The sequence below is a fragment of the Scatophagus argus genome, chromosome 1 (assembly GCF_020382885.2).
Source record: "Scatophagus argus isolate fScaArg1 chromosome 1, fScaArg1.pri, whole genome shotgun sequence".
NCBI lineage: Eukaryota > Metazoa > Chordata > Actinopteri > Scatophagidae > Scatophagus > Scatophagus argus.
This window is the reverse complement of record NC_058493.1, coordinates 29,265,467-29,281,072: the sequence shown is the minus strand read 5'-3', so window position 1 is coordinate 29,281,072 and position 15,606 is coordinate 29,265,467. Positions and strand designations below refer to the sequence as shown.

The 15,606-nt window shown below is 47.3% G+C and overlaps 1 protein-coding gene across 4 annotated transcripts; it reads left to right on the top strand.

Moving 5' to 3' along the window:
- Positions 1–7,067: 7,067 nt before the first annotated feature.
- Positions 7,068–15,604, top strand: gpatch1 (G patch domain containing 1). Of its 4 annotated transcripts, none has more exons than XM_046398261.1 (20): positions 7,068–7,212; positions 8,120–8,254; positions 8,446–8,531; positions 8,897–9,057; positions 9,864–9,961; positions 10,220–10,278; positions 10,440–10,688; positions 10,776–10,926; positions 11,163–11,242; positions 11,337–11,574; positions 11,905–12,189; positions 12,333–12,511; positions 12,699–12,826; positions 13,077–13,165; positions 13,709–13,929; positions 14,021–14,297; positions 14,536–14,628; positions 14,883–14,998; positions 15,085–15,224; positions 15,437–15,604. In XM_046398261.1, exons 1-20 carry the CDS (start codon positions 7,143–7,145, stop codon positions 15,468–15,470), a joined length of 2,889 nt encoding a protein of 962 aa, XP_046254217.1. In that variant the 5' UTR covers positions 7,068–7,142; the 3' UTR covers positions 15,471–15,604. The 4 variants fall into 4 exon arrangements, 3 of the variants coding, with proteins under 3 accessions (XP_046254217.1, XP_046254210.1, XP_046254208.1); XM_046398254.1 differs by having other exon boundaries at positions 14,021–14,306; positions 15,088–15,224; XM_046398252.1 differs by having other exon boundaries at positions 14,021–14,306.
- Positions 15,605–15,606: the final 2 nt, after the last annotated feature.

Genomic DNA, 15,606 nt, shown 5'->3' with positions numbered 1-15,606 from the left:
GAAGCCCCCAGAAGGTCTCCACCTCTCTTCTTTACAACTGCAGTCTCAGCCTGAGACGCTAAGCTTCAGGTTGTGGTCGTCCACAGTGAGGACGTGAATGGTCACAGCTCTCAGACAGTCAGTCAAACAAATACTCCTGTGATATTTAAATGATTACGAAATGTATGGTGAAATCATGTCTGATACTTTTTGATAATACACACACACCAACATAGGCACTTTATCCTTCAAAGTAATGAGTGCAAACAATCAACCAAAGAAAACCTCCAAGAGAGCAAATCGAACTTTACATCATGAAGGTCATCTCATTATTGTGCATTTTTATATTGCAGACAATGGTTTTATTCAGTCACATTAACTGTGCTCTGAATATACCACACAAGGGTATTTATACGTTAAATTCTCTGTTAACAACCAGACCTTTGTCATGCATTTAGGTAAGTTGAGCACATACAGTTCAAAGTTCAGACAAGAGAAATCTGTAGTTTTGTTGCAGTTAATGGTGCGGGTCACTTCCTGTGGCTGTAACTTCCAGGAGAGTCAGCCAGCAAGGAAGGAAGTCCACTAACGTGAATTAAATGAATCATCTGTGGACATTTCTGCAGGAATCAAGCAGCTGATTTTGGGTTAGCTGGATGTGGTGAACATCCAGGCTAGCGTGGTTTAGTGCTCACTGTTTGTGTCGAGGACAAGGCTGATGTTACTGTTGAGTTGTAACATCTGGTTTATTTGCTCTGAGCTCAGATTCAGGAGTGAAAACGAGCACCTTTCTGCGTTATCGTGGTCAAATGTTAGGATGCAAAATGTCCCAGCTGGATGACCACTGATGGTGCCATGTGGCTTATTGTTCAGAGATCTAACTTCAATCAGTCTGAGCATTTCTACGTTCTCTTTTCCAAATCACTTTTATATCTGTGTTGTCGTCTTCAGTCTTTTTGTTTTGATGTAAATGAACCTCATATGGCTGCTCTTTATTGGATGTTTTTACAATGTGGGGAGGCGGTGGAGTCAGTTGACAGCAGGACGAACAACTGGAATATCGGATGTTTTATGAATGGGAGAGGTAGACGGGAAAAAACACCCCCTCATTGTTTCCTCGACCCACACAAGAATCAAAGTGGAGCCACGGCGGCCTGAAACTCAGCGACGGGCCTCAGAGCTGTGCCATGAGGGCAATTTCAATTCAATTCAATTTTATTTAAAGTGCCAATTCATAATAGAGTTATCTCAAGACACTTTACAGGTGTGTAAACAACGCATAAAAAAAGAAGAGAATCACCGAGTCAGCATTTGGCCACAGTGGAGACAAAAACCTTCCTTTTAACAGGCAGAAACCTCCAGCAGAACCAGACTCAGTGTAGACAGCCTGGGAGGGAGAGGGGGGAGAGGAGAGGGGGGAGAGGAGAGACAGGGAGATGGAGAGAGAGACAGGAGAGGGGGGGAGACCGGAGGGGGTAGAGGAGAGACAGGGAGATGGAGAGAGAGACAGGAGAGGGGGGAGAGGGGGTAGAGTAGAGACAGGAGAGGGGGGGAGACAGGAGGGGGTAGAGGAGAGACAGGGAGATGGAGAGAGAGACAGGAGAGGGGGGAGAGGGGGTAGAGTAGAGACAGGAGAGGGGGGGAGACAGGAGGGGGTAGAGGAGAGACAGGAGGGGGGAGGAGAGACAGGAGGGGGGAGAGGGGGGAGAGGAGAGACAGGGAGATGGAGAGAGAAACAGGAGAGGTGGGAGGGGGAGCAGGAGAGGGGAGAGAGGAGAGACGACTTTCTCCAAAATTTTTGAACTGAAGACCAGGTTGGAGATGGGCCTATGGTTTGCTAAAACCCCTGGATCAAGAGTGAGCTTTTTCAGCGGGTGACATCACACTCCTCTGAGGCTCCGCCCACGACTGAAACGTCGGGGCTTTTCACTAGTTTACGTCGTCATGCTGTCACCATCATCATCCACCATCAGCTGGTCGATGTCGCCGAGCTGCCACCTGTCTCACCCTCAGCTGAGACCCTCAGCAGACATCTCGAGTAAAATAAGTTTGACCTCCGGTACTCGCAGTGTGAAGTTACAGTGGAGTATTTTCACACCGTGGTACTTTTACTTCAGTTAAAGGCTCTGAATACTTCACACTGCTGTGTGTCTCACGCTTTCTGGAGGTCTAAATGATATTTTCAACTTTCAACTATATCCACACGCACCACATTGTTTTGCTTCTCCAGGCTGTGAACTACCCAGAAGCCCCCTCTCTGCTGCTGCTTTCCCACTTCTGCCTCCATCACCCCCTCCTCCACCTCATCCTCCTCTCCCTGAGTCCAAACTCAGAGTCCAAACTCCTCCAAAAACCCGTCCTGCTCCTCCCCCGCAGATCAGAGCTGGCAGCTCCCAGCGCCGCGGGGAACGTCCTGCCTCAGCTCCAGCTTTTTCCTTTTTATAATTTGCTCCCCCTGTTGAGTTTTATTTACTGTTGAAGGGGTTTTGATGATGAACAGCCGTACGGCTCTATCAGCTCCGCTGGGAGGGGGGAGGGGGGAGGGGGTCACTCTGAAGAAAAACTGGGAATAAAGACGAGGATCCGGACTTCCTGACTTCAGGATTAGTTTTACTCACTTCAAGCACATGCAAAGTGAGACGAATCAGGTTGATTCTGAGTGACACTTGAGTGAGGAAGCTTCATCTTTATGTTAAAGTTCAGAAGATCAGCATCATGACCTTCTCTATCTTCATTCACCTGTCTGCCTGCCTGTCTGTCTGCCTGCCTGTCTGTCTGTCTGTCTGTCTGTCTCCAGCAGGACAAAGTCCGTCTGTGCTAATCTGATTTGCAGGGAATTTGATTTGATAAGCTGCAGGCCAGAGAGCAGAGGGAGGAACGAGAACGAACGAAAACCTCCACACTGAGCTGCAGCCAACAGCCTGACAGCTGATCTCACACACACACACACACACACACACACACACACACTCACTCACACGCACGCACACACATTCACACATACACACGGGGGGGTGTTCTATATCCTCTGCACCCCATGTTTCTTTCCTCATTTCCTTTCCTATCTTTTCATTTCCTTCCCTACCTGTCTGTCTTCTTCTTCCCTTTCCTGCTTCATTCTTTCATAGCTTTTTCTATTTTCTGTATTTCTACATTTCCATGTTTACTGCCTTTTCCCTTTTCTTCTCTGCTCCATAATAAGACACACTGTGATGATCTGCTGTGAGTGTGCTGGCAGCTACAACCAGCCGGAACAGGACACCAGTCCGGACCGGTCCACAGGTCCACACCAGTCCGGACCGGTCCACAGGTGAGCTGGTTCAGTGGTGACAGGTGAGAGGATCCTGACTGGATGTGACGAGATGGGTGGAGGTTCAGCACTCTGTCAAACACCCGACTGCATACAGGAAGTGACTACAAACTGCTGCTTTCCTTCTCTACCTCCTTCTGTTATACTTCATATGTTTTTTAATGCCTCCTGTTTTTCACTCTCTGTATCCTCCTTTCCTTCCTTACTTCCTCCCTGTCTTCCCGTCCTTTCCTTTCTCATTGCCTTCCTTGTCCTCCCTGTTTCTCCATCCTCCTCCGTCTCCCCCTTTGCTTCTCTCACTTCACCCTCTTTTGTGCAGCCGTTCATCCTCTTCTCCCCACATACACACACTCACACACTCAGACACTCTCTCACACACACACACACTCACTCTCTCTCACACACACACACACTCTCTCTCTCTCTCTCTCACACACACACACGGTGTTGCAGTGTGTTGCCTCATGCAGCAGACCTGCAGAGGGAGATCACAAGCAGCTCTAACTGCTTTAGTCGTGAGTTTCTCTCCGGCAGGCTGAGTGTTGGTGTCTTTAATATTTCAGGCGGCTGCTGCCGGCTCGGCGTTATCGCGCCATGATGACATTTTGAGCTGAGGAGGTGTAACGCTGCTCCAACAGCAGCCGAGCAGCTCACATCCTTTACTTCAGCTGTGGATGTCAGCAAAGGTCATTTCAGCTGACCGACCAGTAAACAGGTGTTAAGCAGGTGTTAAACAGGTGTTAAACAGGTGTTAAACAGGTGTTACGCTGGTGTTGTTTTGTCACTCTTAAATATGTCTATTTTACTTGGGGCTGCATGACACTTTACTTCACTTTTGACCTGCCCATCTGACCTGTGGAGAAGTTTTATTTTAACATTTTCACATTAAAAATAAAACTAACAAACAGTATTTATATATAATTTGTCATCAATTAGTTGATAAATTATAAATAAAACAGATGAATCATTAAAATCATCTGAAGCTGAACCCAAAAGTTGCACTGAATACTTTTACTTTTATTTACTTAGGGTTTTGAATGCAGTACTTTTACTTGTAATGGTGTATTTTACAGTGTGGTATTAGTACTTTTACAGAAGTAAAGGGTCCTAATGTTTCCTGTTTCCTGTCACTGCTGCAGCCACACGCGTGTTGTTATCTGCATCATCCTGTGAGAGACAAGGCCTCAGCTGCTGCTGTCTGGTGACAACAGGGTTGTGGATTTGCCTGCTCTCAGATCAGTTAATGGATCACAGCCAGACTGAGGATATTCTGTCTCCATTAAAATGCAAAGACAGAAAAAACACGACTCGACAGAGACACAAGGCAGCAGCTAACAAAGTCTGCCTCCATCTCACCGTGAATGCAGTAACCAGTATGTACGTGGAAGGAATGCAGTGTAGTGGAAAGTAAAAAGTGCAGTACTTCTCTCCCATCTGTGATGACGCGTTAAACCTGTGAACTGTGTGCTGAGGGCGACCCCTAGTGGTCACAAGCAGGAGTGACGTGAACTTCCTCACATGACCAACATTTATCTTTGATTTTCCTCCAAGGTGCCGTATATTTCTAAATCTAACATGTTTTATTTTCACCTTATTCATTTGTTTGTTTAGGATGGCTCTGATAAGGAAACGCAAGGATTTTTTCCAAGCACTGAAAGAGTGAAATAATTTAAAGGACAAAATTTGTCTTTTGTCAAAATGCTTGCTGACAATTGTCCTCTGGTTCTGTCCTAGCCGTCCTCTGGTTCTGTCCCAGCCATCCTCTGGTTCTGTCCAGCTGTCCTCTGGTTCTGTCCTAGCTGTCCTCTGGTTCTGTCCCAGCCATCCTCTGGTTCTGTCCAGCTGTCCTCTGGTTCTGTCCTAGCTGTCCTCTGGTTCTGTCCCAGCTGTCCTCTGGTTCTGTCCCAGCCATCCTCTGGTTCTGTCCAGCTGTCCTCTGGTTCTGTCCAGCTGTCCTCTGGTTCTGTCCTAGCCGTCCTCTGGTTCTGTCCCAGCCGTCCTCTGGTTCTGTCCAGCTCTTGTCAAATTTCGTTCCAGATGTGTTCAGTCTCGTTTCTGGCTCAGTCCTGATCCTCTTCAGGCTCTTTCCTTGTTCTCTTCTGGCTTTGTCCTGGTAATCTTCTGGCTCTGTTCAGACTTGGTTTCAGCTGTGCTCAGTCACTTGGTCTGGCTCTGTCCCGGCTCAGTCCCAGCCTTTATTTCAGGCTCCATTCCGTCCAATAAAATGCACGTTACACCACCAAAGTGACCCTCCACCCCCCACGCAGAGCTCTGTGCAGCTCGTCCCAGGTTCAGTTGGTTTAAACCCCCTGAAGTTTAGTGTCTTGGTTATGTTACACGGAGCAGGGAGGCTGTGTTTTCTGTGTAGTCGAGGGGGTCTCAGATTTGGATCTGAACGGAGCCTCAGCTTTCTGCTGAGCCAGGCGCTCGGTTTGTGTCGAGCAGCGTGAGGTTTTATAGATCACTGAGGGGGTTTTGAGTGATTCCAGGCTCAAAGAAAACAAATGACAAACTGTTGTGTGCTTTGGATGGACATGTGATAGCCGACACCTCTGCTCCTCCGAGGCTGCAGTGAACATAACACACTTCTTCAATAATTTAATATGCGTATCTACACTGCTCATAGTGTGTTACATATAGAAAAAACATTATTTATTGTTGCAGGGTTATTGCGCAGGAATTGTGCTGAAATCAGATGGTGTTTATATGCCCCATTTTTCTGCTCTATGGTAGCTTTAGTGAACACTGCTCTGTAAGTGCAGTGGAGGGGAGAAGCTGCACTGATACCCCCTGAGTGTTTCCTGACCCTGGAGGTGTGTGTGTGTCCTGGAAGGTGGGCAGGTCAGCACCGATCTGGATCGGACACCAAACTGACTCACTTACTGCACTGGATGAAGGAGAGAGGCAGTAAGAGGGCTGCTGGGTCTTTGTGACGATGGAGGTGATGCTGGTCTCAGGGAGTCTGATCGCGGACACAAAAGTCGTCTCAAGCTGTTACGACTGCACCAAGTGCTCCGCCACCGCTGTGTCCGCAGGCGCCGTCTGCAAGCTTCAGGGGCCCAACAGCTCAGTGTCCTGAGGTGCCGTCAGTGGTGCAGCACAACAAATAACTGGCTGTGGGACAAATCTGACCAGGAGTTTTCATAAATCCATTGTAATGAAAACAGATAAAAAAGGGTCACCGGTTCGATTCCCCCACTGGACAGGCAGCAAAAATTTGGGAGTGATTAATGCGAAAAATGATGTGCCCTTGAGCAAGGCACTTAACCCCCCAATATGCTCCCCAGGCGCTTGATGCTGCCCACTGCTCCTGTGTGTGTTTCACTGCATGTAATTTGCCGGGTGTTGCATGTGTGTGTTCAACTAAGGATGGGTCAAATGCAGAAGACGAATTCAGTGTGTGTGTGTAAAAATATATATACTGTCAATAAAGTGATTCTTCTTCTTCTTCATCAGTAATGATCAATACCCCACATGAAGAGATATAAGTCATTTTTAATGCTTCTGTTATTTTATTCTGAAATGAATTAAAATGATTCTCAGACTATTGAAAGCTCCTTCACTGCTGTAAAAACATGTGCACCCCCCTCTCACAGAAAAACTGACACATGCATGAAAGTTTACCATTTTTGTAACAAGTACACACAAAAAGTGTAATCATTTAATGAAACGTTTTTATTGTTTTTTCAAAATATCATGAGCTGTTTGTTGTTATTGTTGTTTTTAAAGTTTGAAGGTCTAGGCGTCTCTGCCACATATGCCGCCCATTCGTCTACTGCTGAAATCACTGATAAACCTTTCGACTTCGGCCGCGTCATTTGTCTTTCTGCGCCTACCGTACTTGTAGTAAAACATGGCGTCCGACAGTGACAGCGACGAGGATTTCGTGACATACGGAACTCCGCTGGAGCCTCTAGAAGAAGGTAGAGCAAACTTTAAAAACATCTACGACCCGTCCGTCTGCACTGAAGCACTTTGCGTATGTTTCATATGGCGAGAAACGAGCCACGATGTTTCCCGCGGACACTTTCAGATGCTAAGCTAACGAGGCAGCTAGCTAACGACAAGCGCTCAGTTGTTAGCCTAGCCCCTGATTGTAAACCAAGCTCCATTCAAATATCAACCTGTTCGATGTTTTCGCGCTCACCTGCTGAACCGACACAGCGCTGGATATTCACTTAAGATCTGTTTCAAATCTTCACCGTCCAGTTGTGAATTCGGCCTGTAAGTTGTTCTCAAACCAGAAAATTATTCCATTCAAATCTCAAACTTTTTTCCTCCCTGGAGCAAAGGGAGATGAAGGACGGCAGCATCAAACTAGTTAAATAATAGACATTTCTGTCGACGTGGAGTGGTGGTGTTCAACTATTCATATAAAACCCTGAGCACGTAAGCTTTACGCCACAAGCGAACAAAGGAAATTCTCTATTCCGTTTTGTCTAAACACAAATTAATTGAGATTTGTTCAAAGCAAAAGCAAAGTCATTTACTCACAGTATTTTGGTATTATTTTTTCTTTCTCAGACGGAAATGTTATACTTTTCATCCCACTGCTGCTTTTATCTGACTGCTGATTGTCACGCTTCTTCATTTGAAAATTGTATTTGAAATACGGAGGAAACATGATGCACCTACACACACTGCTGACGGGTCCACGTCACTCTGGAAGCCATATGTTGCATTAAATACTGTTATTGTTACTGCTAGTATTTCTACGGTGTACTTTTACTTGTGTAAATTATAAAATGCAGGACTTTCACTGGAGTATTTTTAAATGTTTGCCGAAGTGCAGGACAGTGTGTGTGTATAAAACGCGTGTGTGTGTCGCAGACGAGCCGTTGAAGAAGCCCGTCCCGCTCCACGAGCAGACGGTGAAGGATGAGAAGGGACGGTATCAGAGGTTCCACGGAGCGTTCACTGGAGGGTTTTCGGCCGGTTATTTCAACACTGTCGGCTCTAAACAAGGTCAGTGCTGCCGCATCACAGCATCTGCTGACCTGCTGTGTTTGAAGGGACCAAGTCAGTTAGTCCAGGATCTGGATCAGTGGTGATCCACTGCTTAGGTTCATTTTGTTAAAATTTTGTTTTGTTGATTGGCTGGAGCCACGTTTATTTCCAGATGTGAAATGTGACTGTGTGGAGTTCTTATGCTTCAGGCTGGGCCCCATCAACCTTTGTGTCGTCACGGCAACAGAAAGCTGAGAAACATCATGCCAAGCCCGAAGATTTCATGGATGAGGAGGTAGAGGAGAAGCACAGAAAACTGAGACAAATCACGTGTTTTTGTTGTGTTTGTAATGTGTGTGTCTGACTTTACGTTTGAGACTCCAGCTCTGATCGTTACTTTCCTGCTACATCAAAGTCAAAGACAGTGAAAACCAAAGTGTTGATGTTCACTGAGGGAGAATTTTAAAACCTTTTCTCTCCTGGTTGAAAGTCCAGCCCAGCTGTCGTGTTCGGACACAACTGCTTTCAAGACAGAGTTTGAGGTTATATGATCTTTAGTCCGTGCTTTAGCGGTCTGTGCTGTACTGCTTGTCCATAAAGTGTGATTTAGGATCAGAGCTTTGACGCTGATACATCTTTGTTGTTGTTGTTGTGCGTCAGGACTTCAGCGAGCACGGCATCGCTCCCAGGGAGATCACCACCAGTCAGGAGTTTTCGTCCAGTCGCAGAGACGAGGCCAGAGAGAAGGCGAGAGCCGTCAGCGCTCAGGCAGCCCTGATCCCCGGAGACACGCTGCTGGAGGAGCTGATCACACCTGCAAGGTAGCCGCCAACATTCCCACACTGCGTCTGTGTCACCTGAAAGCACTGCCCATGTTGAGTGCCAAAACACACACGGGAAGTGGGACGTCCTGGTCCGTCATGAACGAGGACGTGTTCTGGATTTATTGATCCAGTATGTCGTCCTCATGTCCGTTACTGGACAGTCCTCACCTGTCAACAGGTGAAGTTGTTCCAGAAATCCCAAATCTGCTTCTGCTTAAATTAGACTGGCGGGTCCTGCAGAGTCCTGCAGGATTTTAAAGGATCGAGTCCTGCAGGGTCCCGCAGGATGGTTTGCTCATGTGTGGGTCACAGAGTATGATGTGTGTTTTGTTCAGTTAAACCTAAATTCAGTTAAAAATCAAAATGGGTGAAAGGAAGTGATGTCATGTGGAATGCGTCCCACAGTGGAAGCAGGCAGGCAGTCGTAGTGAGAAACGAAACACACGATCTCCTCCACACTCACTGCTGCAGTGCTGGGTTTAAATTAAATTCAAATAAAGTGAAGCTTAAGAAAAACAGCTTAAGACTTCATTTTGGACTAATGATGAAGTTTTAATTATTTTTTCCATTTTTAGACTAAATAACCCTGCCAGAGGATTAACTGATCATAGAAAGTCCTGGTAGATAAAATGTTAATACAAATTCTTCAAATCACAAAAATTCAAGCACATTCAACATTTCAGCAGACATTCAGTGAGCCTGAATGAGTCCGGGAGTGTGTGTGTGTTTCAGGAAGGCAGTGAAACCTTGTGTTTGCTGGTGCTGTGATGTGGATTCTGAGGTGTGTTGGTTTTGTGTGTCAGGTTGTCCATCGGGGTGGAGCTGCTGAAGAGGATGGGCTGGAAGGAGGGTCAGGGTGTGGGGCCTCGTGTGAAGAGGAAAGCTCGCCGGCAGCAGACTGGTGCGTCAGCTCTCTTTAGCTCTCATGGTGGAAGAAAATATTCATCGAAACGTCTCAAACCAAAATATGACTCTCAGAAGACTAAACAGATGTTGGCACATCTGCTTTCAGCCTTTATTAATGAGTGAAAATGGGAATTTGTTGGTGTAGTTTATTTTCCTCTGTGTTTTAACTTTCAGAATATCTTTCTTCGATCTGTCCTTCAGTCTGTGTTCTGAGTCCCGTCATTTTGCTTTATCGTTTTTCTCATCCTGACAGATGGAGGGAGCAGAATTTACGGCTGCGCGCTGCCCCCTGCTGGATCAGAGGACTCAGAGGTGGGTGAGACGCTGACAACAGTCTGATGGTTTGTCCACAAGACAGATGGGACTGAGGGCAAATGAAAACCAGCTTCAAGCTGAAGAACATCTGAGAACCTGAGAAAGTTTGTTGTTCTTGTTGTCACCAATCAAAGTCACTTCCTTCCTCATTCCCGCAGGATGATGATGAGGATGAAGACTTTGCTCCAGGGAATGTCACCTTCGCCCCAAAAGACGTGACTCCGGTGGACTTCAACCCTAAGCAGGGGCTTCAGGGTCTGGGGTACCGCGGATTGGACCCGGGGCTGGCGCTGCAGGGCCGAGGAGCACCTGAACACATCAGCCTGTTCAACCCGCAGTCCGAGGCGAGGAGTCGACTGTTCGGAGATGCACACAGAGGCTCGCGGAGAGGAGGCGTGGCTGGACAGGTGGGATCTCTGAAGTCCGGATCATCTTTCAACAGAAAAAAAACTCTGTTTTGCACCTGAACGTTGCTGCTGACCTCTGACCTGCAGGCGTTCGGGGTGGGGGCCCTGGAGGATGATGACGATGAAGACGTTTACCACAGAGACTCCATGTCCAGATACGACACGGTGCTGGGAGAGGAGGAGCCTGGAGACGGGCTGTACGGCTGGACGGCTCCACAGCAGTACACCAAGAAAAGAGGTGATGTGTGTTCACCAAATATCACAGCTAAAATGTTGAGAAACGGGCTGATGTGTCGAGTGTTAGCGTGCTAAAAGGGACAGTTCACCCAAAAACCACAGTTACATATGTTTCCTCAGCCGTGTCTCTCTTCAGAAATACTGAATGCAGTTGTTGTTGTAGTGAAGTCTTCATTAATAAACATTGGGAAAGTCATCATTTATTCTTCTGCTTCTGTTTTTTCCACTCGTTCACAGACAAAAACAAAGACAGCTCGTACCTCGGCAAAATCCTGGAGGGCTTCACTCTGGCCCAAAAACCCGCTGAAGAAAAAACAGTGAGCCGCTTCAAACATCTTCCTGCCTGTCTGTCTGCCTGTCTGTCTGTCTGCAGAAACTCTGTCATTCACCTCACTTCCTGTCCATCTCTAGATCTTCCCTCCTCCCTCTCTGCCCAGTAACTATCTTCCAGTCCATCGTTTCCGTCCATCCCTCGATGTTTCGAGTCTGTCTGGGGTCAGTCCAGCGCTGGCCGAGGCTCTCAGGACCTCCAGGGGCCACTTGGTTAAAGAGGAGTCTTCAGGAGGAGGAGGAGGAGGAGGAGGAGGGGGACGGCACCAGCTGGACTCGGGACAGAGGAGGACGCTGCTGGGAGAGGACGCCCTGCAAGGTAGAAAAAGACTCAACAGTGTAAAGTCCTGCTGCGCTTCATAACCTGCAAAACCCCACCAGGATAAATTCAGGCTGTTGTTGTGAAATCTAAATGAAAGTTTTCAGGGCGTAAAACCAAAGACGAGTTGATCTTTGCAAATCCAGTTAACACAAACATCAGGGCTGATTAAAAATAAATAAATAAATAAATAATTTCAACATTTAGTCGAACTGAAAATTGAGCTGTCCCAATACTTTTGTCTGTATAGTGTATTTAAAATCGATGAAACTGGTGAGCGCCGGTAGAAAACTTTTCCTTCTTCCTGTTCTGGTCCTGAATCTGGATCAGGTCCCAGCTCAGTCATGGAGCTGCTGAGACCTGAAGACAGAGAGCGACTGCTCAACCTCCGCAGCTCCTCCACCAAAGCCACCGCTGCGGACTCCCATGATGCCTTGCTGTCTGCGAGGTCGTCAGCTGTAACCAGCGTGGCCTCCTCTGGCCTTCAGCAGGAGGCGCTGGCGGCCTGGAGAGGCGTCCAGACCTCCTCTCAGACCTTCAAGCCGTTCGAGAAGAACCCCAGCAAACAGGCGCGCTACGAGCTCTACCTGAGCTGCCTGAAACAGGGAGACAAAGGTAGGAGGCTCAGGGTGTCTGTCCATAGTCTCTTCACCTGTGGACACGTGTCCAGCAAGGTTTAGCAGAACACAAGACAGAAGAGTCACTCTTGGTCTCAAGTGAACCTGAAAACAGGTGTAACAGCTGTCTCTGTGTCTCAGACGCCCTGGAACAGAGTCTGGACCCGGCCTTGACCGAGTGGGAGCGCAGCAGGGAGAGGGAGGAGTTTGTCCGAGCCTCCATCCTGTACAGACCCACCTCCTCCTCGCTCTCCTCCCGTTTCACCAGAGCCAAACACCAGGAGGACGAGGACAGCGTGGAGGTCAACCGCGATCAGGAGGTGAGCTGGAAGGAGACACTTCTGTCCTTCAGTCTGAATGTCTGTGTGAATATGAAATGAAAAGTGAAAGCTGACGTGTGTTTGGGGTGTGTTCAGTCTTCTCCTCTGCAGGGAGCGTTCGGTTACTGCACCCAGTTTCACTTTGGTTGTAAATCTGAGCTGCTGGTTGTGGTTGTTTGGTTGTCAGGGCGACGAGGACGACAAACAGGCCGCCGTTAAAATGAAAATGTTTGGAAGGCTGACCAGAGAAACATTTGAATGGCATCCTGACAAACTGCTGTGCAAGAGGTTCAACATCCCCGACCCCTACCCTGGGTACAACACACACACACACACACACACACACACTTACTTCTCACAAGTCAAAGTACGACTACAATAATGTGAAAATACTCTATAATGAATAAAAGCCTGCACAGCTACTCAAAGTATAGAAGTAATATCAGCAACATGGAAGTATCAAGAGTAAAGGTACTGCAGTACTGTGGGCTTGCTGTAGTAAAGGTACTGCAGTATTGTGGGCCTGTACTTTCGTGTTCAGGACTTGTGTGTTGCTGACTCGCAGGTCCGGTCTGGTTGGTCTGCCGAAGGTGAAGAGAGACAGATTTTCAGTGTTCAACTTCCTGACTGTGGCCGAGAGCAGAGACACAGCAGGTAAGTTTGTGTCCTTCCTGCTTTGTATTTATACACGTTTACATGATGTTGTGGATGTGTTTGATTTTTATACATAATACAAACCTTCATAACCTTCAGCTGCATTTGAAGCCAACCAGAACTAAATGAATGCAGAGCTGCAGTTGGTTTTGGTTTGGGTTTACCTGCGTTCTTGTTTAAGTACTTGGCACCATACTTTACCATAATGAGCTGTAGTGTGAAAGGTGGCCAACACGTGGACAGCAGCAGAGTGTATGAGGCAGGACAACAGAAATCAGCTTCATGTTCATACTGGTGTGAGATGAAGTGAACCACCGGACCGCACAGGACCGGACTGGTGTTTTACCTCTTGGTGTTGGAGTCTAGCAGCATCACAAACGTTACTATTTAACTTGCAGGCGTCCTCAGGTTTTCCTTTTAGCTTTCATATCTCTGCTTTTCACTGCATTTTCAGCTGCAGTCTTGTGATATTCATTGGTCATTTGAACATCAGTTTGCCTGTTTGCCTCCTCCTCTTCCTCCTCCTCCTCCTCCTCTCCTCAGCTCCTCCAAAGCCTCCAGAACCTGGGAAGAAGTCTCGGTGGGATGTCTCAGACCAGAAGGAGGAGAAGAAGAGAAGTGACCCGCTGAGTGAGCTTCTCACGGATGCACGAAACCAAACGGAGACCAAACGCGAACAAACAGCCGTACCTGTGTTACCTGCGTTACCTGCCCCACCTTCCTCCACCTGCACCAACAGGAAAAGTCCAGACAGCAGAACAGAGGTAGAGTCCACAGATGTTAAGCTTTTATCCTGTGGAGAACAGGAACGTGACCATGGAAATCTGACCTTGTGCTCTCTTCATGTGGACCAAGGCAGCAGACCAGCAGAGCTCAGACAAGAAGGAAGAAGGTGACGGAGAAGAGGAGGAGGAGGTGGAGGATGAGAGCAGGCCTCCCATGGATCTGTTCAAAGCCATCTTTTCTGGCTCCTCTGATGAGAAGCCCTCCTCTTCATCAGAGGGAGAGAGCAGCGATGAGGATGATGTAAAAGACTCAAAGGAGGCTGAGGTCAGAGTTGAGCCGGTGAACCTCTTCAACCTCGCCTCCTCCTCCGTCACGTCCTCCTCCGTCACCCTCAGCCAGCAGACAGGTGAGAATGGTGAGTGCACTTTCTGGTCTGTTCGCAGAGCCTTCATCATCACGTGACCTGAGCACTCGGTCTCGCGATGACGAACGAGAAAGTTTCGTGTGCTGTGAAAGGCTGTGGGTTGCGTGGGGAGTTCACGTAAAGAAGAAGTGAAAGAAGTGAAATGTGACAGCAGGTGTGAGAAGCTCAGGTGTGTCGTCTCTGCTCACGTGTGTGTGTGTGTTTGTTTCTTTGTTAAAAGCGGTGGTCTCATCTCAGAACTCCACGCAACAAGAGGAGGAGTTTGGTCCGAAGCTGCCGCCTCCTTCAGCTGCTCTGCTGTCAGCACAGACAGGTCAGCTCATTAAAGGAACAGTTCACCCAAAAATGAAAATTCATTCAGTTTCTACTCGCCCCCCCTGCTGATGGAGAGTCGGATGAATTTTACTCATCCGAACAACACGTGGCAGACAGAACAGTCTGTGGTGTGTGTTCAGGGGCAGATTTGTTTTATTTAAGGCAGTTTGTCAAGAAGAGTGAAAATGCAGAATAAAATGTAGGTGTGTGTTTATGTAGCTGTTTTTAAAAGTGTGAACTCTGCCTGTTCAGCCACAGGTGGAGCCACCTCCCTTTGCTCCCCTGGCGAGCAGGAGAAACCCAGAAAGATGAGCAAAGAGAAGAAACACAAGAACAAGAAGCAGCACAAACACAAGAAGGAGAAGAAGGTAGAAAAAGAAAAGTGAAAACAAAACATCTCATTGTCCTGACTGCTTGGTTCTTTCCTCTGACTTCATGAGTCGTTTCTCCCCAGAAGAAGAAACATAAGAAGCACAAACACAAAGGGAAGGAGCAGAAGAAGAGGAGTAGGAAGGAGGCGTCAGACAGCAGCTCAGAGGACAGTGACGAGGACAGCGATGGTGGACAGGTGTCCACACAGGAGCTGCTCAGAAGGTCAGAGGTCACTTTACCAACCTTAAAGGAATATGATAAAATGTTTGTATAAAAATATATAAAATATTTTAATCAGGAGTGAGTAAACCAGAATCTGACCAAACATTTCTTTCATGTTTATTTCATGTTTTTTAAAGTTTTACTGTGGTCTGTGTCTTATGTAAAATGTCTGTCTTGATGTCTGACGTCTCCCTGCGTGTCCTCTCCTTCAGACTGAAAAATGTCCAATCACATCAGAGTTGGTGAAGGAGCAGAAAGTGTGTCCTCCGTGAGGACGACCAATCAGAGAACAACAGAGTTGACCTTTGTCTTCTCTACACACTTACACAACAGGTCACCTGTTGCTCTTGTTTTGAACAATAAAATGTCGTGTAATTTCATG